We start from the raw sequence: 21,566 nt of genomic DNA, 5'->3' as shown, positions 1-21,566 counted from the left end.
TTTTTTAAAGTTCTTATCCACCAACTTCAATATCATCATCTCTGGGTCTGTCTCTACCCATCACAATTACTTCTTATTGGCTGACTCTCGCCATCTTTTGCTCTGCTTCTATTGACTATTTTGTCTTCGTTATTGGGTATTTTCCATGCTTCCTCGCGTCTAATGATTTCTGCTACATCCTTGACGCGGCGGCAGTGCGTTGCAGAGGCTGTGCGTTAGTTACCGTTACGTTGTCACCATCTGGAGAATGTCGGGTTTGCTCTGAAGGATGGTCACGTCCCCAGCAGACCGCGGGGACCCTCTGAGGTTTGGTTTCGGGCTGCGTAGGACGGGCCTGTTGCAGTTGCTGCCTCTCAGTGTGAAGCTCTCACTGCGGGACGTCCTGGCTCTAGCGTGCCGCCTTCGCGGGGCCGCGACTGATCGCCAAGGGCACTCGCAGGGTTCCTGTCTGGGCTCGCATCGCCGTGTCTCCCCAGCACTGGGAACCACTCACGCTCCCGCTTGCCCCCAGACCCTCGGAAACCGTTTTCTGTGAGGCCGCTGGGAGTTGCCCGCACGCACCTTAGGAGTTGACCAGGTCAGATTTCCAGGGTTCCTTTTCTGCCAGTTCCCCCTCCAGTCCCCTGCTCCCCAGATCCCAGCAGCCAGATTCCGATCTTGTTCCTGCTAAAAGGAGAGCTCTGCTGTCTGCCTGGTCCCTGTTTCCCAGGACGGAAGTCGGGAAGATGCCCTCGTGCTCCCGTCCGAGCCTGCTGCCCTTGCTCTGCGCACTTTGTTCGGTGTTGAAGGTGTTTCCTGCAGAACTGCAAGTCTAATGCCAGCTCTTCCACCTCGTCTGGGGGCCTGGGCACCCCGCCTGTGGTGCAACTCCCAGGAGTGAGCTCTCAAGCTCGCAGCGAGTCCTGCTGTGTCTCTGGGCTCCGGCTCACTCCTTGGCCTAAAATGTTATCTGTCCTCTTCACGCTCACTCTCAGACCCGGCCTGAAGCCACGCAGCCCTCCGCAGGTCTCTGCTTCCCGGTGTGGCCTTGAGTCGCGTGGGCTCTGCACCCCCCTGGTGTCCTCTCCCGCCCCCACCGTGCTCCACCCTGAGTGCTGGGTGCTCGCGTCCTTCCCTCTCTCGTCAACTTGGGAGGCCCCGCCAGGGCCCCTCCTGTGGGCAAACACACCAGGCTGTTCCTCATCCCCTGCGTGTCCACTGGTGGGTGCAGCCGTCTCTGACCCGTGAGGTGCATTTATAGGAACTAGGAGCTTAGAAGAAGGGAGGGGTCCCCTGAAAGGCAGATCCCTCTGGAAGAAGACAGAGGTGCTATCAAGACACCTGTCATAGATGTGGGGTTCACTCCAAGGCCCAGCTTTGGGGAGGAGTCCTGGCTCCACGGAACTGATTCGGGAGACTTTTCCGGACCAGGACACTGGTCCTCTTCCAGGGACAGCTGCTGTGGGGTGCCGATGCCCCAGGCCGAGGCCTGGTCTATGACCCCCAGGTGTGGCCAGCCTAGGTGGGAGCAGCTGCAGTGACCGCACGGGGGTTGGTGAGGACCCTGTGTGAGGAAGGCACATCATGGGTGTCGCAGGACACACGCGCAGGCACCCTCCGCCCTGGGGGACAGCACCAGGATCATGTCAGCTCCACAGCCAGCTGGGTGCCTGCGAAACGCAGGTTCCCGGATCCACCCTGGGGTGCTAGTTCTGTGCATCTGGGGGGCTGAGGGCTCCGCCTGTTGACAGGGGACCATCACTAACCCCAGGTGGCTGTGGCGCGGAGCCGTCCAGGGCCACATGCCGTGAAGCCCTGTGCTTGGAGGAGAGCGCCGGTCACCCAGCATCAGTGAGGGTGTGGGTGGGGCCTAGCCCCCCATACCCCCCAGCCCTGGCGGGGGGCACTGGGACCAGCATGTCATAGCCTCGAGGCTGCAGTGATGCCACCAGACACATGCTGGATCCGCTTCGCAGCAAGGAGCCACAGGGGGTGCGGTGTCTGCGGGGTTGCAGGACTCCCCAAATCCTACGCTGCCTGCCGCGGTGTGTGTGGCCTGGCCGGGCCTGGAATCACTCCCACCCTGCTACCCAGGTTTGGGTGTGTCGCTGCGTTCAAGACGGCCCCCCGTGAGTGCGGTCGACGAGCGTTTCCCTGGGGGTGGCTGGGAGATCTCAGCGTTCCCAGCCTAACAGAGACCCTGTGTGCACGGGGCTGGTGGCTTTAGGAGGCACTTTCTGGGACACTGTCCGATCTGTACTTACATGGGTCCCCTGGCCCGGGTGACCGCAGCTCCCTGCATTCTTGCCGGGTGGTCCATGCGGTGGCGCTCGGGCACGTCACCTAACAACACGGGGGGGCCCTGCCGCGAGGTCGGACCCTGCTCCCAGCCAGGTGGCTCCGGAGGTGGGGTCCTTGGGTCGCGGCTCTTGATTTCTTGTTTCCCGATGAGAGGAAAGTGCGGGGAGTGTGAGTGCTGAGCCGGCCGCTCATTCGTGTTTTATGTTCATTCGCCTTTGTTCTCACTAACCGACTGTGTTGCCTCTTCCAGCATCCCTGTGCTCGAGTAAACGGCAGTTTAGCGGTTAAGGATTTCTTGTTCAGCTCGGCCTCCTGTGTGGCCCGAAGTCCACGATCTGGGCTAATCAGGCAGCTCCGTCTTTGCTTCCAAGCTAACTTCAGTTTCTTAGCTCGTTTTATCTTTAAACAGCACGTAAAGCGGCAAGATACCTGTTCTGCTCTGTTGCTGAAAAGTGTTTCGTGCCGAGCTGTTCACCCCGAATCCCTGACGACCTCGTCTTCTTGTAAACTTGCGGCTGTCAGTGACGCCGCCCGAGCGCCCAAGTCTGTCATTTGGACTTTGGGCCGCTCCGTCGGGTCTGGGTGCAGCGCCCGCCTCCTGGTCTCGCGTCCCTGCGGCAGCTGGGATGAGGCAGGCAGCAGCTGTGACCCGGAAGGGCTCCTGAAGCTGCTGTTAGTGGACTGAGCGCAAAGGGCTGCACGGTAGGGAGGTGGGAAGGCCACCCACCCTCATGGCCACCAGCCTGGCCGGTGAGCAGATAGCCTGGGCAGTCAAACCTGGGCACCCTGGCACCGCCGTCTGGTCTGCTTGTCCGGGAAACCCTACCTCACCCCGAAGGCCTGGCTTGCCTGGAAACAGCCATACAGCAGGCCAGCCCTGTGGCCAAACCTAGATGACAGGGGGGCCCCACCTGCCCGGCCCTCCCAGTGAGCAGGCCCAGCCAGGGAAGGGGCTACATGGGCTTGGAGGCCGGGCTCCTATTCCGTGGCCCCCTGCACCGCCCTCCTGCTGGCAGGTGTGGGTGACTCCGTACAGCTTCTCCCGGCTCTGCGGGACATGCAGCCCCTGCACGCTGGGAGCCCCAGCGGGACGGCGCGGGGAGGGGCACACAGGCCCCGGGGGCCCCCTCAGGAAGGTGCCTCAGCTGGCAGTGGGGCTGCCGGCTCTCGGTGCGCAACGCTCTGCTTTTGCTTCTGGTCTCAGAGCCCAAGACACTGGGGGGCTGCGCCGTGAGGGCCGCCACTCTGCCTGTTTCCATGGTGACCGCAGACCTGCGCCTGTGTGACTGTGTTCTGTTCTCCTTGTAGATGGAGGAGATAAAGTTTAAAGACAGAGCAGTCTTCGTGCTGGAGAGAGAGTTAGGGGTTCAAGCCGGGCACGCTCAGAGACTGCAGCTCCAAATGGAGGCTCTAGATGAGCAGCTGTCCCAGGTCAGAGAGGCCGACCGGCACCCCGGCAGCCCCAGACGGGAACTTCCTCATGCAGGCGGTGCAGGAGACGCCTCAGACCACTCGGGAAGCCCTGTAAGCACCTCCCCAGGCCCCCCCGGCCCCCAGACCCACAGGCAGATGGGGCCACGTGGCTGCACGGCCCTGTGCAGGCAGCACCCTGGGGGCCAGAGCCCAGGCTGAGCCAGCGCCGGCCTTGGGTGCCCTCCAGCCCGGCCCCGACCCTCTGAGCGCTGGCAGATGCGTCCCCTTCCTTCCCGCCAACACGGCGTGAGCACCGGCCTCATCACCCTCCCGCGGGCCCCCAGGTTGCGGAGGGACCCGCCCAGCCCCTGGCTGGCGGCAGAGGGGGCTGCCCTCAGCTCGTGCTGCTTCCGTCCCGCACGCGGGCAAGGCCGTCTGTCCCATCCCTGGCCGGGCCTCTCGCGTGGAGGCTCCCGGCACTCACGTCACCAGTCACCCTCCCACCCGCTTTTGTGTGGCTGCACCGCTCCCCGCGCCTGCCGGGCTGCTCGTGGCGGCGTGGCGTCTGCATGGCCGTGGCTTCCGCATGGCCGTGGCTTCCATCCTTGCCTCATCCAGGTTCTCCGCGGTGGCTCTGGCACTTCCTGGGGACCCACCTGCCACGGACCCCTGTGGTCCTGCGGGGTCTCTGGGCCCCTGGCCTCTCCTGCACCTGTTGAATGAGGAACTCGAGTCTCATCCAGGGCCTCCCTGGACACCTGTGTCTTTGCTTTGAGGATAAAACTCTATTTGAGCTGAGCCAGGCCTAGGACAGTGACATTTCAAAAATAGAAAACATTTTATAATCTAATTATAAATGGCTTAACTGGATTACAACCAGCCCCTCCTGCTCTGGTGCTTGATCGACGATCCCATTAACTCCAGAGAAATTTCGAAACTAGATTAACTGTTGTCACTGATTTCTGACTGACGTCCCAGTGGTTCCAAACGTGACCCGTTAGCAGCTCAGTCCGAGGAGCACCCTTGGGAAACCAGCCTTTCACAGTCTCCAAGTATCTCCTCCTGTGCTCACGTCACGATCCCAGAAAATCGGCCCCCGCCGGGCGGGGCAGACCCTTCCCGCAGGTGCAGCTCTGCAGCAGCCCCCGGAGAGCACGGCGGCTGCGTGTCCCCCGGCGTGGCCCACACGCGCGGTCCCCGCATTTGCACGCCCCGGCCCCCCGCATTTGCATACCCAGACATTTCTGCTCCCTTGGTTCCGTCCCCACCGCGCAGTTTGCAGTGGCCGAGGGTTGGGGCAGGGCTGCCTCCCCTGGCGGCCGTTGGAAGCCAAGGCCATGGTGACGCCGCGTGTTTGTTTCCTTAGCGTGTTGGGATTTGCGAGGGTTTTCCCCGCCTGTGTCTAGGAACGGTTATTTGCAGTTGATTCTTGTTTTAGGAACAGCAGTTGGATGAAAAGGATGCCCGGCGCTTCCAACTTAAAATCGCGGAGCTGAGCGCGATCATCCGCAAGCTGGAAGACCGCAACGCCCTGCTGTCGGAGGAGAGGAATGAGCTGGTGAGTGTGGGTGGCTCTTGGATCCTCCGAGTTTATGGCTGCGGAGGGGGTGGGGCCTCCACTTCCCGAGTTCCTGTGGAAGGGAGGAGGGGTGGTTACAGGGCCAGCCTTGCGTCTGGGCTCTTGGCTGTGTTCCAGTAAAGCTTTATTAGCAGAACAGGTGGTGGGCAGCCAGATGCGGCCCTCCAGTGCTGGTTGGCAGATCCCTGCTCTCTGCGGCTGGGGAAAGTGTCCCCATTCTGCACGGCATCCGGGATGGGTGAGGACACGGCCCTTGGGTGGGGCCAACACCGTCAGTCCTTATAACCCCTGGGATTTTGAGCTCCTGGAGGGCGTGAGCGGCTCAGGGTGTTGAGAATGGCCCAGTGCGCCGGCGATTTGACTGCGGCTCTCCTTGGCACGTGGCGCGCGGGCCCCAGGCTGCTGTGTTCAGCTTCTCCTGTCTGCGGATGGGACCCGGCATGGCCCCTGGCGACGCGCAGCCCAGCCTGAGCGCGGGGTCACCTGGGTGCCAGGCGGGCGGACGCCACCAGGCAGCAGGGACTGAAGTTGCCTCCTTCCAAATAGCGGGTCGGTAACCACGTTGCGGCGGCCGGAGCTCCGGGCGGGGTGCTGACTCTGTGTGGAGAGCTGTCGGTTCTCTGGTACTTGAAAGCGTCAGGTCGTACGATCGATTTTGTCTCGCAGTTAAAGCGATTAAGAGAGGCCGAGAGTCAGTATAAGCCGTTGCTGGATAAAAACAAACGCCTTACTCGGAAAAATGAAGATTTGTCCCACACTTTGCGTCGGATGGAAAACAAGTTAAAGTTTGTCACCCAGGAGAACATAGAGATGGTAAGGGGCCGGGCGGGGGCCGGGCGGCCAGCGGCAGGGGGTGGCCGTCCCCTCTGCGTCTCTGTGTGTGATGCCGCAAGATGGCAGCTCCTGGGCCGCAGCCCAGGCCTTTCCCGCGGGCGTCTGGTCTCACGCGCTTGGTGGGAGAGGAGCCCGAGAGCCCTCAGTTTCCCCTGGGGCTCTGAGGCTGGGCAGGGGGCCCCGGCCTTGCAGCCGTGGGGCAGCCACCTGCTTGGCTCATGCAGGAGGAGGGGAAGACCCCAGCTCCCCACACGCAGTCAGGCGCTGCCCTCCCCGCCTTGAGACATGGTCCGCTCCGTGTTGCAGAGACAGAGGGCCGGGATCATACGGAGACCCAGCTCCTTAAACGACCTCGATCAAAGTCAAGACGAAAGAGAAGTTGATTTCCTGAAACTTCAGATCGTCGAGCAGCAAAACCTCATAGACGAGCTTTCTAAGGTAACCGGTGGGCTGTACGCCCGCCCGCCCCTGGCTCCCGGGAGCCAGGCAGGAGATGGGGAGGGTGGGCTGGCGTTTGTGGGGCCACTCGGGCTGGGTCCCCCGTGCCGCTGCTGCTCGAGGCGGCCCTCCCTGCACTAGCCTCTCCCTGGATCTCCGAATCACGTCCCTCTGGCTGCCCAGGCCCCAGAGGTGCTGTCCGTGCTCGCTCCTTGGGCTGCCGTAGCAAATCAGCACACACGGGGCGGGGGGGGGCTCAGGACAATGGCGGTTTATCCTCTCACAGCTCTGGGGGCCACTAGTCCAAAACCGTGGCTGTGGCAGGGCTGCGCTCCCCCTAGAGGCTCCCGGGGAGGATCCTCTCTGCCACCTCGCAGACTCTGGGGCCGTCGGCCACGTCACGGCTTCGTCCTCTTGTGTCGTTCGTAGCAACCAGTCCTGGGTTGAGGCCCAACCAGGTGGGCTCCGGGTCCTTGCTCAGCTGTGCCTGCAAACACGCTGTTTCCAATCGAGTCACATTCACAGGTCTGGGGAGCAGGCCGTGGGCACGTCTTTTGGGGCACCCTCCAGCCCACCCCAGGGCCACCCCGTGGCCCCTGCACCCAACACGGTTTTGCAAATAGTCCTTCCTGAAACTGTCCCTCAGTTATCTCCGTTTGGGGCACCTTCCGCATCGTGCTGGGATCGCGACTGGTGACGCAGTGAGGTCGTCTCAGAACGCACTGCCCTCGGCCATTCTGCGTCCTCTGGAAGGGACGGCAGAGTCCCTCTGTGTCACCAGCGCACGCAGCTGGGAGGCGCTGACCTGTCTCCAGTGACTGAAGCCGCCTCCACAGAACCGTGAGATGGGACACAGAGGGACCCCCTGCCCGCCACGGGCTGCGCGCTGAGATCTGCGCTTGTTTCTCGTCCGGTTACGCAGTGACTGCCCATCTCGGCGACACCGAGAGTTCACGAGGGAAATAGCAGGAACGGGGCAAGGCCTCGGCCAATCGCAAACGCTCACGATTTCTGTTTCCAAAAGGCCCCTTTCTCCTGCTGCCGAGCGAGGGATGCGCCCGTCCACCCAGAGCAGGGCCCCCCGGGCAGCGGCCGAGGGAGGCGGAGGCTGCCAGGAGGGTGCGGGTGGCGGTTAGGACACGGCAAAGGTTCGGGGGCCCCTCCGGGGGTCTTAAGCCTGCGGCAGCGGTTCCATGACGTGCTGTTTTCTTTTCCTAGACCCTTGAAACCGCCGGCTACGTGAAGAGCGTGTTAGTAAGTACCGGTCTGTGTCTCCCCGCGTGTGCGAGGCTCCTGTTTCCCAGGGCAGTTGCCCGCGGGCCCTGTTCCGTGCTGACGGCGCCTTGTGTAGACAGAACCGCGTTAGGGTAGACTGGCTGCCATCACGGCGCTGCCTGACCAGGGCTTTGCACTGGGGCCCGAGAACGCCCGGCCTCCCTCTGCGTCGTAGTTGAGGCCCGGCCAGGCAGCCGCCCGCCCCGGGAACTCCCTCCGCCCGGGCTTCTCCCGGGGGCGGCACGGACAGGCAGCGTCGGCCTGGCTGGGTCACTCCCATGGCCGGGAAACACAGCGCAGCTTCCCTGGAGAGAAGCAGGTCACTGGCCTCCTTACGCGTGGGAGGGCGTCGGCCTCCACACAGGGGCCGGCGCCGTCCTGCAGGGCGCGGAGGGGCCTGGGCCACTGGCCCCCCTTGAGCTGCCCATTCCCGCCTGTGCCCTCCGGTCACCTGCCTCCTAGCGCATGCGGAAGGGGACCTGGGGACGGCTGACGGCCCAGAGCCACATGGGCCCTGACAGGGGGGTGGGGGGGTCCGCAGGCTGCCAGAGCAGGACCCTGAGGGAAGGCCTCTGTTCCATGTAGCCCGAATCCATGTCCTGTGTCAGTCCACGTGATGACACGGAAACACTGAGCCGTGGTTTTGAAGCAAAAAACTCTCTCCCCTGGTTTCCGCAGGAGCGGGATAAGCTTTTAAGATACCGGAAGCAAAGAAAGAAAATGGCGAAACTCCCCAAGGTAAAGAGTGTGTGTCAGCGCGCGCCGCGAAAACCCACTTCCCGGGAGCAGATCTCCTCCTTTGGAGATGGAAAGGAGATCATTTTTATTATTTCTAAAAGTTGTTACTGTGAAACAACCAAAATAGGATCCAAAGAAAACATTCCGCTTGTAATTTTAAATTTAGAAATCCAACCACATTTCTTTTACGTTTCCGAGAGAAGCTGGGAATTCCTAATAACGATACCAACAGCAGTGCTGGCGTCGGTGGTGGGGGGTGGAGGGCCGGCCCTGGGGGCTGGTCTCCCACCGCCCCCTGCGAGGCTGAGCCCCCACGTCTGCAGACGCGCAGTGCTGGGCTCAGTCTGCTGCGCCATGCGGGCCGCCCCGCCATTCACTGTCCCCGGCCGCTGCACCACGGCCCCCGGGGCCAGCCATGCCCCCAGGAAATCTGAAGACCTGGGATAATTTCTGTACGGTCCTTTTTGATGAACTTGTCATTTTTATTAAGGGAGCTTTTGGAGAATGTCCCAAAGGACCAGACTTACCTCCCGCTTTGTGCGAAACGTGTGTGTTGTTTTGTTTTCACACAGTCAGCGATGGTCGCTGACGGCTTCCAGACGTTCCTTAGTCACAATGGCTGGGCGCTCGCGCTCCCGAGGGCCATCTCAGGGCATTTAGAAGTTACCTGGAGGGGCGGAGGCAGGAGGGGTGGGGGGTCCGCGGCGTGTGTGTCCTGCTCATGGCTGCCCAGGCGCTGCCGGGACCGGGGGAGGCACGTCAAACAGAGAGGCTGGGAGCCAGGGCGGGACAGGCCGGGCCCGTCTGTGAACGCCGCAGGCCCGAGCGGCCTCGGCAGGGTGTGCCTGGAGGAGAAACTGAGGCTGCTGTGGGGAGCCGGGCAAGGGCCCAGGAGGCAGAGGGAGCGGCGGGCGTCCAGAGGGAGGCTGACGGGACGTGGTGACCAGGAGGCCGGGCCGCTGCCCTGGTCGGGGTGTGATGATCAGAGACCGAGGGGCCGGCAGCGGACTGGGCGTTTAATAAAAGAACCTCCAGTTTGTGCTCGTGCATTTGCCCAAGTCTGGAAGGTTCCGTGAGGAGTCGGGGAGAAGCTGGGAACAGGGGAAGCTGCCCCAGGCGAGGTGGCAGAGCCCTGCGAGGCCGGCCGCGGCGGGACGCGGGTGTCTGGGGAGGCGCACACAGCAGAGGGGCCAGAGGCTTGTCTGTGGGGTCCAGGTTGGTCTGGGGGCCCCAGGGAGGATTTTTGCTGGAAGGTTCCGGCAGAGGAACCAGCAGGGAGACCCGGGGGCTGAGAAAGGAAGGGGACCTTGAGTGTGACTGAGAGGAGGTGGCAGGATTTTGGATTTTGTGACATTTCTAAACCTAAGAGAGGAAACATGAGGTTCGTGGAGGCAGGGGCGAGGGGTGGACCAGGGTCGCCAAAGGCAGGCCCTCGCAGACCGGCTGGTACAGGACTCATCTGTGGCTTTGCTCTCATTCCGATCTGTCAAGACTGACATTTTCAAAATTACAACAGGAATGCTTTACTGGAGACGAGACCCTGCCTCGGGGCCCGTGCGCTGTCCGCTCCGTGCGTCCCGCTGGGCACCGGTGGCGACCGCTGAGCGCCGCCGCGCTCGGAACTGCAGAGACCTCGTCCCCACGAAAGCATTTGTCCCCCACCATGAGGGTCGAACCCAGGGCCCTCCTGTCCGCAGGCCCCGGCCTGCTCCCCGCCGCCCCCTTGGGACGGAGATGGGGCCGGGGCAGGGTGGGGCCGTGCGGTGGGCGTCACTTCGTGGCTGGGCCCCCAGGCAGGGCTCCAGGAAGAGGAGGCGGGACAGGGCCGGGTGGGGGGTGCCGCCTGGGCCTGGGTTTGCACTAACGCTGCGTTTTGGCCACAAGCCGGTCATCGTGGAGACCTTTTTCGGTTACGACGAGGAAGCATCCCTGGAATCCGACGGTTCTTCTGTCTCTTACCAAACGGACCGGACGGACCAGACCCCGTGCACCCCTGACGATGACTTGGACGAGGTAACTTGGGTCTTCCCTCGGCAGGTCCCCGCTTGCCGGCCAGCGGGCTCCTGGCAGGACCAGCCCTCGGGGATACTGAGGCCAGGTGGGGTCCGGTTGTGTGCGTCCGGCTCCTGCCCTCTGCGTCGCTAGGGGTGCGGCTGCCCCGGCTCCCACCCAGGGCCCGCCATGCTCCCTCCCGCCATTGAGCCGCGCCCTCTGCAGAGGGGTCCGGGGCTCCCACCGGAGATCAGTCCCAAGGCCCAGAGCAATCAGGGCAACAGAGACGTCTAGTGGGAGCTTTCTTTGTGACAGAGACACAGCCCCTTCTTCCAGAACCAAGGCCACCCTCCCGTCCAGGCCGCCGTCTCAGCCCCAGGGCCAGAAGCCACGGCGTGGCCCAGCCCCGTGGCTGTGGGACCAGGGGTGCGGGTCCCTGACCAGGCCCACAGTCAAGGCCAGGGATTGGGCCTCCCCCAGCTGATGCCCAGGGGCCACTCGGTGGTTGCAGCCCTACCTGGAGATCCAAGATGTACCATGGCCTTGGGGCGTTGGGCGGGGCAGGGAACCGGCTGGGTCGGGTTTCCAGGCTCGGTGTAGCCTGGGCACTGCCCGCCCTCCCCACCCTGGGTGCCCTGGGGCCCTGCGAAGGCAGCAGCAGAGCCCCCTCCAGCTGCCTTCTCCCCGGCTGCAGGTGTCACCCCAGCCAGGGCTGAGTCTGCAGGCGCCGGCCTGGGAGGACGGGCCTGGGAGGAGCGGTGCTGCCCGGGAATCCTCACCCCTCGCGCACGGCCCGGCTCTCTTGCCCGGACGCGCTTCAGCAGGGCCGCGTGTGGGGCCGGCCGGCAGTGGAGGGTGTGGGTGGGGCAGCCAGGCTGGCAGGCAGGGGCCGGCCCGGCCTGCACCCCGGGACTCATGTCCCCAGGGAAACCTCTGTCCAGATGTCACTGGGTCCCTGGGCAGCCGCCCTCCCTGCGAGGTGGCGACGGGCTCCTCACGCTGACAGACAGACCCGCTGGGGAACGTGGGGAGCCCGGGTGCCCCGCGGTCCGGGGAGGTGTGCGGCGCGTGGCCCGCGCTGACGCTGTCTCTGCCTGTGCCGTCCTGCGCCTCTCCAGGGCACGGCCAAGGAGGAGACGGAGCTGCGGTTCCGGCAGCTGACCATGGAGTACCAGGCGCTGCAGCGCGCCTATGCCTTGCTGCAGGAGCAGGTCGGAGGGACGCTGGACGCAGAGCGAGAAGTTAAGGTCTAACTGACTTCCACTCCACGACGCTCCGGCTGCGCCCGTCACCCCGCGTGCCCCGTGGCCCTGCAGGGACACCTGCGCCGTCACCCCGCGGGCCGGGCCCTTGTCTCCTGCCGTGACTTAGGACCCGTGACGCTCACTGAGGGCACAGACCCATGTCTGGGACCCAGGGCTGGGGTCCCGCTGGGCGGGGGGAGGGCGAGCGGTGCCGGGTAGGGGAGCGTGGGGGCCCCGGAGAGCCCCGGGCCGTGGTGGCGGCGTGGGTCCTGCGGCACCTGGGGAAGTCACCTTCCTGCCACCTGCCTGTGGTGCTCTCAGGTAGCCTGGGGCTGGGAGCGCAGGGGGGCGAGGGCCGGGGCATTTGAGCTGTTCTCGAAACTTGCTGAGATCATTATTCACCCAGCAACTGTTGAGCTCAAACCTGCCCCGGCCTTTATCCTCAGCCAGAGCAGCGGCGTCCCCTCCTGTCCCTGCTTCTCAGGCCCGCCCTGGCGTTGGCATCGGAAATGCCCAAATATGCGGCTGGTGCGGCTGGTGGGCGCCCCATGCTGGCTGTGGGGGCAGCGCAGGCAATAGGCCACGTGGGGAGCACCCTGGGTGAGGGGTCCCGGGCTGGCCCACCTCCTGCCGCGGGCTCCGTGGCTGGCGCACCTCACAGGGAGACGGGCGCGTCCCCCACGGGTGAGACTCTCCTGAGCAGGTGGCCGTGGGGCCTAGGGTCCCGGTCGGGCCTGCTCCCCGCATCCACCCTGCAGGGCCAGGGGCACCATCTGCCACTTGGGCTGGGTGGAGGAGGGGCCTCTGGGGTGAGGGGCAGTGTCGCAGACACCCCAGACATCCATCCTGGCCGCCCGGGGGAGCCACTAGGCCTCACCCTCTGTCCCCTCTACTGCCCTGGGGACTTGGCCGGGTCCCCCCTGCCTTTCTGGGCACCTGTCGTGAGAGTGAGAAGAAAGGCGAACCCCGCTGTGCCCCCCAGCCCTTCCTGGCGGGCACCTGTCCATGGAGGCGACTTTCCCTCCTCTGGCTTGGAAACGAGATTCATCTGCTGAACAGGGGACTTTAAACATTTCCCGTTTGAATTTCTTGACTTAATTTTTGTACAGCTCTCGGAGAAAGAAAAAGTCAAAGTTTCTGTTCAGGTCTTCGTCAGACCCAGGGGCCTGGGCGTGGCGGGCGTGACCGGCCTGAGCCGGCGCAGGGCCTCGTCCTCCTGCTCCCCGCCCGCCTCGTTTGGGAGCTGGAGGAAGCCTCGGTTTCCCTTTTCACCATCGCATGACAGAGAAACTTTTGATCGAAGGCCGCATGGAAACAAAGAACTTCTAAGACTTTGCTTAGAGAGTGAAAAGGTCCAAACTGCATTTTAAAAAATTTTTAATTGACATTTAGAATTAGAGAAAAATTTGATGCACAAAAGTACCATATGATTATTTTAAAAATTGGAAATCACAGAAAAGACAAATGAGGAAAGTAGACTACGCAGGACCCCGGCAGCCTGACGGTGCTGAAATTGGAAATGGTGCCCTTGCTGCGCCCGTCGGCGGCCCAGGAATAAGGAAGGGGCCGTGGAGGGGGCACGAGAGGCCACTGACGATGCAGACGTGGCCCCTTACAGGGTCCAGGGCTGTGGGCAGCCACGGTCTCCAGGGCCCTGTCTCCCCGCCTGGCAGCGCAGGGCTGGCACTGGCTGGAACCCCCTCTGCTCAGCCTTCCCTGACCCTTTAGGGGACGACAGAGGCGAGGGGAGCAGGCCCGGTGTGGGGGTGGGAGCCACGATCTGCGGATGGGGCGCATCAGGGACCCGGAGCTCGGTGGGTACCGCCAAATGCCCTCGGACCCTGTGCCCAGTGGCCCCCAGAGGCTCCCACCCCCACACTGCTCCCTCTGTGTCCCCGAGGGGGGCGGGGGCGGCCGGGCCTTTGGCCCCCCCCGGGGCAATTTAGTTCGGGGGGGCCCCTTCGGCCCCCCTTGGGGGGGCGTTCCCAACCCGGGTGCCGACTTCTGAAGCGCGGAGCTCATCCTCCGAGCCAGGGGTGGGCTCTGGGCAGCAGGTTAAGGGGCACGAGGTGCGGGGCGGGGCTGAGCCCGGGGCTGGGGGCCTCCCACGCCGGTGGCAGTGCCTTTCCGAGAGCCCCTCTGTGTGCGCCGGCATCACCCAAGGAGACGGCAGCACAGCCCCAGCCAGGGCTCGGTCCTCCCTCTGTTTCCTCCTGCAAGCAAGGATTTCCCCTGGGGAGCTCCCAGAATTCACCTGCAGAGTTTCCCTCACACTTTAGGTGAGATCACTTGCTTCGAGCAAGCCTTAGAGCTCCCCTTCTTGGAAAGCGCCTCTTTCTCCCAAGGGAGCAAATGGCTGCCTCTCAGGGAGGCAGGCAGAGTCCTCCGCCGTCTGCGAGATGCGCCGTCCGTCCGCACCTGGCTCGTAGGGAAAGTTTGACGTATCTTTCCTCCCGTCCTACAGACGCGTGAGCAGCTCCACGCAGAAGTGCAGCGGGCGCAGACGCGCATCGAGGACCTGGAGAAGGCCCTGGCGGAGCAGGGGCAGGTGAGCCCGTGACCGTGGGCGGGAGGGGCCTGGTCCCCGTGGGGCGGCCTGAGCGGCCTCTCCCGACCTGCTGGGCTGGAGGGTGTCCTCGAGGTGGGAGGGCATCGGAGCCCGGCCCGCGGCCGTCCTTGGTGCTAACTGCTGGGCGGACAGACAAGAGGATGACATGAGCCACAGACGTGCCACGTTGCCTCCGTCCCAGAATTCAGTGCCATGGCATCCGTGACCACCCCCTGGGCCACTGCACATACGGGCTGCAGGCATGGCACCACCCTGCGCCGTGCGCAGCCCCGAGGACCGGAAGGCCCTGTCCCCAGATGTCGAGGGTGAGATCCCTGAGGCGCCTCCGATGCTCTAGTCGTCTCACGGATGCTGCCGTCTGTGTGTCCGGAGAAGCGTGGCCGGTGGCTGGGACGCAGGAGGAGGAGGAGAAGGACACCACTCTCTTCATTTGCGGAAGTGACACCTTTAAACCTGCTCAGGATTCCACAGATGACTTTGGGGAGGAGAAATTTCTGATGAAGTCCAGTTTCTGAAGAAACTGAGTTTCCTCCTGACGCTTTATACTCAAAAATGCTGCCAGTGGGGGATGGATGTGAGGCCTTTTGGTGCAAGAATGTGCCGAGGACACGGGACGCCTCCCGAGACGGATCTCAGGTGCAGCCAGCGCGGCGTCCACACAGGCTGCGCAGTAGAGCGCAGAGCCCGACGCCCACCCGCAGGACTGGGTGTGACGTGGACGGAAGCCCGCCCTGAGGGAAGTGTCCCCCACCTGTCCAGACTCTTGCTCTGCCGCTGAGTCGCGGTCTCAGTGGCTCTGGGCCAGGGTCCCCTGCACCGTGACGTCCACGTGTGCCTCTGGGCACCTGGCCTGGGGCCGCGGGCCTGCGTGCGGCCGTGTGGCGGCCTGCGGTGTCCTCGAGGGTTCTCCTGAGGCAGGGCGGCCCCCAAGGACCTGTGAGAAGACGGAGGAGTCATAGGTTTGCGTCGTCTGCGCGACTTGAACTGTCACTAGGTGGTGGCTTCACGGGCTGGCGTGGGGCCCCTCGTGTCCCGCCGTGTCACGGTCTAAGTGTTGGCGTCACGGTTTGCCGCAGCTGTGTTTATCTCTGTTTCAACTCTGTTTTCAAGGACATGAAGTGGATCGAGGAGAAGCAAGCGCTGTATCGGAGAAATCAGGAACTCGTGGAAAAGGTAGGCCTGCTCCGCGCTCGGGGGGTGTGGGGGTTTGGGGGTGCGCAGGCACAGGGCCCTGTCCGCGCTGCCCACTCCCATGGGAGCCCCTCAGTCGCCCCCCGGCTCCTGGAGACGAGACGTCCTGACGCGGTGAGCCCGCGTGTGTCCTGTGGACACGGCCCGTCTCCTAAACCAGGGAGTCGTGCACTGAAAGGCACGCACACCTAAAGGCACGCGTGTTCAAATGCTCTCTGCACACTAAACACACGCACGCTTGTGTGCACACACAGTCCCTCATGTGCACACTTAGAGCCTGTGCTTTTCTCTGGCCACGGCGGGTGTGGGGTCCCGGTCCTGGTCCCGTGGGCTCCACAGCAGCCCAGCTGTGCGGTGTCATATGAGGGGGCCGCAGGACCCCGCTGCCCACCGCCTCGGCTCACGCAGAGGATGCCAATGCCCCGAGTTTGTCTCTCCCAGCCCAGAGCATCAGCGCAGGCCCCTCAGTCCCCCGAGTTCAGTTCGGGGGTGGGGCGGACACAGCCATCTGCTCCTGGCAGATGCCTGCCCTGGTGCAGCGGCAGCCGTGCCACCCCACCCCTTGGAAGGGGGGACTCCCACATCAGGTTCACTTGTTGGTTCAGTTTAAACAGTTCCTTAACTAACCAGGTAAATTCTGGAAGGCAGCCAGGCAGCGGTGGCCCCCGGCCCTTCCATGGGGCACAGCCTGGGCTCCAAGGGGCACCAGGGAGTGGCTCGGAGACCGTCGTCCTCAACACCGCCCCCCGCCCGGCCCTGCTCAGACTGGCAGCCTCAGCGCCACCTCCCCGGGCTCCCTGCGCCCTGCGCCCAGCCCTCCCTGTCCAGCCTCAGCCCTGCTTAACCAAGGGGGGGGGTCACCCAGCCTCACCGAGATGGACCCAGACGCACTCAGGCTGGAGTAGGGGTTCAGGGCCACATGTGACAGGGCCAGCGCTGGGGCCAGCAGCCGTCCAGATGTCCGGAGTCAACCCCTGCGCCCTCCGGTGAGAAGGCAGGACTCCTCGCCGCGACCAGCGTCTCTCCCACAGATCCGACAGATGGAGACCGAGGAGGCTCGGCTGAGACACGAGGTGCAGGACGGAAGAGACCAGAACGAGCTGCTGGAGTTCAGGATCCTGGAGCTCGAGGTACCTGCTGCCGGGAGCGGTGGTGCCAGGGTGCTCCAGCTCAGGGCCGGCGCCGCCGTGCGCTGTGACGGGGGCTCCTGTCCTCGGGCCTCCCAACCCGCAAGGGTCTTGGGACACGGACCCAAGAGGCCAGGTTGGACCCGCACATCCCTCGATGGACTGGGCCAGCCGGGCAAGGCGTTGCCACCCAGGGATGCAAGCCGCAGAGCTCCGTGCCGTGAAGGGCCAACAAAAGCAGGATAAATGACAACGCTGGTGTCACATCCAGACCTGTGGGGCCCGAGATACCAGGGCAGTGTCCTCAGCTTGTCCCTGTGGCTGCGGCAGCTGCATCTGGTGACAACTCGCAGCAGGGACAATGCCCAACCTCAGCCATCAGCCCGGCAGATGCTCGTTTCTTGCTCACAGAAGCCCCGGAGTGGGGGGCAGTGGGTGCCACGCGGTGACCAGGGACCCTCTGGCTGGGCCTTGCCGCCCCTCGCCCTAGACCCTCTGCTGTGACCTGCATGGCTGGGAGGGTGGGCAAGGTTTCTGCGGGGGAGATCGGGCCGGGTGTGGGTGGCCTTGTCACTGCACTCACCTCCCACTGCCAGGCCAGGAGGAAGTGGCCCTGCAGGTGCCGCCCCCCTGGCCACCCCACACAGCGCCAGGGCCACCATCCCGGTTCAATGGCTGGACCCGACTCAGAGCCCAGACGGATCTGCCCCGGAGTCCTCCTGGCCACTCCATGTGGGTGACCGTCCCCTGGGCCTCTTGGGCTCCTGCACATGGTCCTGCTGTGAGGAACGTGGCAGAACCACCAGCCCATGTCCCCAAGGGGCTTGCGCTGGCCAGGCCTGTGGTTGACACTCGGCCTGCAGCCTCCCCTCGAGCCTCCCAACAGCCCCTGGGAGTCGCTGGTGGATGAGCAAGTGGCCTTGGGTTGGGGACCACCAGGGCCACGCGGCCAGGTGGGATGGAGCCGGAACCCACAGCCTGGCTGGGGCCAGTGAGTCCACTGGGCTTTTCTTGGAGCACGTCTGATGAGGGTTCTGCCCCGCACAGCTGGCCCGGGGGGGGCAGAAACAATTGTGTTGACTCCTTGTTCGGTGAGCTTGGCCGGTGTCCTCGGGCCCCAGCACAGCCCCCTCGGAGGGAGGGGACGGGAAGGGAACAGCCCACTGAGCCCAGCCTTCTGCTCTGTCCTAGGAGAGGGAGAGGAAGTCACCCGCCATCAACTTCCACCACACGCCCTTCGTGGACGGGAAGAGCCCCCTCCAGGCGTACTGCGAGGCTGAAGGCGTGACGGTGAGCCCCGCCCCGCCCCACCCCGCTGCCCCACCGCACCCCTGCGGCCACTCACCTTCCACCTGTCCCTCTCCTCGCCCCTAGGACATCCTGGTCCCGGAGCTGATGAAGAAGCTGGACATCCTGGGGGATAACGCCGTAAGTGTATGTTGCTCTCCTGACTTGTGCATGCCTCCTCACGCCCACGCCCGCCACCCTGCCTGCCCTCGGCCCCCAGCCCTGCAGGCCCCACCCGTCCTGCCCGGGGCCCCTGCCCAGGGCCCTCCCCAGGGCCGAGGCCCGCCTGCAGCGGGACCCCTGGGGCATGGGAGATGCCCACTCCTTTCTCCTATCGTTCCTGTGCCCATCAGGGCCTCTGCTGCGTACACCCGACTCCTCCAGCCAGTGACACCTCCAGTCACGTGGTCCTAGTCCCTGGAATTTCTATCTTTCTGCTCTTCCGTACCCTCACTGGGGATGGGGCTGTTGCTCTTAGACACACCAAGATGCTAGGGGTTCCTCCTTCCTTGGTTTTGGGGAAGAAGCAGAGTCCATAGATAACTCCTAAATCTCATTTGGGGCAGAGTTCTAATTTCTGTGGCAAAGTCCTCAAAAGAATATTAATTGCTAAATAGGCAAGTAACTTCACCTCTTAATCCCACCCTCCATCCATCCATTCTCCATCCATCCATCCTCCATCCATCCATTCTCCATCCTCCATCCATCCAGCCATCCTCCAATCATCCTCGATCCTCCATGCATCTTCCATAGTCCATCCACCCTTCATCCATCGATCTGTCCATCCATTTTCCATCCATCCATCCATCCTCCATTCATCCATTCTCCATCCTCCATCCATCCTCCATCCATCCAGCCATCCTCCATCCATCCTCCATCCATCCATCCAGCCATCCTCCAATCATCCTCGATCTTCCATGCATCTTCCATAGTCCATCCACCCTTCATCCATCGATCTGTCCATCCATTTTCCATCCATCCATCCATCCTCCATCCTCCATCCATCCTCCATCCATCCATCCATCCTCCATCCATCCATCCTCCATCCATCCAGCCATCCTCCATCCATCCTTGATCCTCCATGCATCTTCCATAGTCCGTCCACCCTTCATTCATTGATTGATCCATCCATTCTCCATCCATCCATCCATCCTCCATCCATCCATCCATCCATCCTCCATCCATCCATCCTTCATCCATCCATCCATCCATCCTCCATCCATCCATCCTCCATCCATCCATCCATCCTCCATCCATCCATCCTCCATCCATCCATCCTCCATCCATCCATCCATCCATCCTCCATCCATCCATCCTCCATCCATCCAGCCATCCTCCATCCATCCTTGATCCTCCATGCATCTTCCATAGTCCATCCACCCTTCATCCATTGATTGATCCATCCATTCTCCATCCATCCATCCATCTTCAATCCTCCGTCCCTCCATCATCTCACAGTCATTGACCTCTTCTACCCACTCTGTGCAGGGAGGGCCCTGTGTCGACAGGATCCCTCCCTCCCTTGCCTGCCCACCACCTAGAGCAGAGCAGGGAGATGCTTTCAGCAGAGAGGCTCTCCTGGCTGTGGCGAGACCTAGGAGTTCCGCCGGAGCTGTAGGTAGCAGAAGCACTACCCCCCAGCAAGGTTGGCTATTGGCGTGACTTGCACTGGAGTCCAGCCTGGGCATCAGCCCCATCATAGGTTCTAGGGAACCTTACTGGGCCACCCTCTGATTCACAGCTAGAGAAACTGAGGCCCCAAAGGCACCTGCCCAGGGTCACACAGCAATGGAGTGGTAGAGTCAGGGGCACTCAGCTCTGCCAGCCCTGTTTTGGGGCTCCTCCCCAGCCCTGTAGCTGTCCCCCTGAGGGTGCCACTGAGTGTGACTTCCCTGGAGCCATCATGCTGCCTCTGAGGTCATTCTTCACTGAGGACAGGGACAGCGAAGGTTGGGACTGGAGGTTTCACACTCAGGAGACCCCGTGGATGCTCTTGGCAGCTCCTGCTCATGGGCCGAGGGGCGTCCCTTCAGGTCTGACTGTGCAGCTGTTGAGCAAACGTCACGTGCATGTCATGAGCCAGCTGTGCTCCATGGAGGCTGAGCTCGCGTGTCCCCGCCTGAAGCACAAAGTGTCCCAGCTTGTGAGGAAGCAGATGACCATCACCTTCACAGCCAGGGCATGCTAGTGCTGTGGCTGCTGTCCCCAGATCCTCCTCCAGTCTGGCCATGTGGACACCTAAGCCCCAGAGCTTCTCCTGCCTGCCTCAGTTTCCTCAGGAGCCAGGACCAGGAGAGGAGAGTGGAGAGGCTGGGGGTGCACAGCAGGTGCCCACTCTCCCTGGCAGGCAGCGGCTCTCTCTGCCACTGCACCTGGGCTGCAGAGGGGACGGGACACCTGGGGAAGGAAGAGCAGGGCCATGAGGGGGGAGCAGACGGCACTTTGCCAAGGCCGGGGCATCAGGACAAGGCCACCACCCAGAGGGAGTCAGAGTGCCAGGCTGCCAGTGGGAGGGACGTCTGGGTAGGTCCCCCAGTCACCCTGGAGCCACCTCCTTACCCTCCCCTACTCCAGTGCCCTGGGGGAAGGCAGTGGCCACCCCGCCTGCCCTGGGAGCGGGAAGAGGGCAGAGGCCGCCTCTGCCTGCAGCAGCTGGTCAGCACCTGCCCGCGGGAGACCCTGCTGCGGACTCTGGCGTGGGGGGCCTGCAAGAGACGCCTGCCCTTGGGGCCTCGCTCTAGGCGGAGACCACAGGGCAGGGCTTTCTGCGTGACCTGGTCCTGAGTCAGGGACATTCTCAGGGTGGATGAGCGCCCCTCCCCTGCAGTGACCCTGCTCCTCACCCCCGCCCCTGGCCGTCCCACAAGTTGGGCCCACACAGTCCTGGCCTGAGGCAGGTGGAGTCGGGGCTGAGCGTGGGAAGTGCCCACGCCCTGTCAGGGTCCTCCTCTGGCCCCAAAGCCAGGCTTGCCCTGCCTGGAAGGACCACCCAGTGGGCCTCTTGGGATGAAGCATGAATGAAACGTGCAGAAAAAAGGCAAAAACCACCCGGGATTAGACCCATTTCACAGCCACGTACACTCGATCTTCCCTCCACCACTCACAAGCGGAGTTGTAGTAATTCGTGGCTGTGCGTGCAGAGTACTGGCTTTAAACAAAGCGGGGACAGAGACGGTAGGGCAGCATCTGTCGTGGGGATGCAGTCGCCACGCACCTGTGCCAAGCCGCCACTCTGCCTCAGCCGGTGCCGCGCCAAAGAGAGGGGAAGTGGACAGCACCCAAGGGAACGAGGCCGAGAGTCGAGGGTGTCAGGGACCCGGGGTGCCCGTCACAGCGTCTGCTAGCTGAGGCCCCAGCCCCTCCCGTCAGCTCCACTGTGCATCCGCCATCCAGCCCCTGACCCAGCCCGGGCACGGCCTCTCACTGTCCCCGTGTTCTGCTTCTGGGTGCAGAACCTGACCAATGAGGAGCAAGTGATTGTCATACAAGCCAGGACAGTCCTGACCTTGGCCGAAAAGGTAACAGCGGCTGTGTGGACGCTTGGGAGAGGGCGGGGCTCCTGGGGTCTCCTGCCCTGCTCAGCTTAGAGATGGGGTTGC

General features: G+C 63.3%; 1 protein-coding gene across 1 annotated transcript in view; it reads left to right on the top strand.

The window, feature by feature from the left end:
* The first annotated feature begins 3,588 nt into the window (after positions 1-3,588).
* JAKMIP3 (Janus kinase and microtubule interacting protein 3) overlaps positions 3,589-21,566 on the top strand; it is a 27,522-nt gene continuing 9,544 nt past the window's right edge. The window contains exons 1-14 of the mRNA XM_012664813.1: positions 3,589-3,804; positions 5,132-5,251; positions 5,939-6,085; positions 6,413-6,544; positions 7,763-7,798; positions 8,498-8,557; positions 10,442-10,570; positions 11,668-11,796; positions 14,258-14,341; positions 15,473-15,535; positions 16,585-16,683; positions 17,872-17,970; positions 18,055-18,108; positions 21,420-21,485. Coding sequence (XP_012520267.1) covers positions 3,589-3,804; positions 5,132-5,251; positions 5,939-6,085; positions 6,413-6,544; positions 7,763-7,798; positions 8,498-8,557; positions 10,442-10,570; positions 11,668-11,796; positions 14,258-14,341; positions 15,473-15,535; positions 16,585-16,683; positions 17,872-17,970; positions 18,055-18,108; positions 21,420-21,485 — 1,434 coding nt within the window. The remainder of the gene's footprint in view (positions 3,805-5,131; positions 5,252-5,938; positions 6,086-6,412; positions 6,545-7,762; positions 7,799-8,497; positions 8,558-10,441; positions 10,571-11,667; positions 11,797-14,257; positions 14,342-15,472; positions 15,536-16,584; positions 16,684-17,871; positions 17,971-18,054; positions 18,109-21,419; positions 21,486-21,566) is intronic.

The sequence above is a fragment of the Propithecus coquereli genome, unplaced genomic scaffold (genome assembly GCF_000956105.1).
Source record: "Propithecus coquereli isolate 6110/MARCELLA unplaced genomic scaffold, Pcoq_1.0 Scaffold911, whole genome shotgun sequence".
Lineage (NCBI taxonomy): Eukaryota > Metazoa > Chordata > Mammalia > Primates > Indriidae > Propithecus > Propithecus coquereli.
The sequence above is the reverse complement of the archived record's forward strand: the minus strand, read 5'-3'. Positions and strand labels throughout refer to the sequence as shown.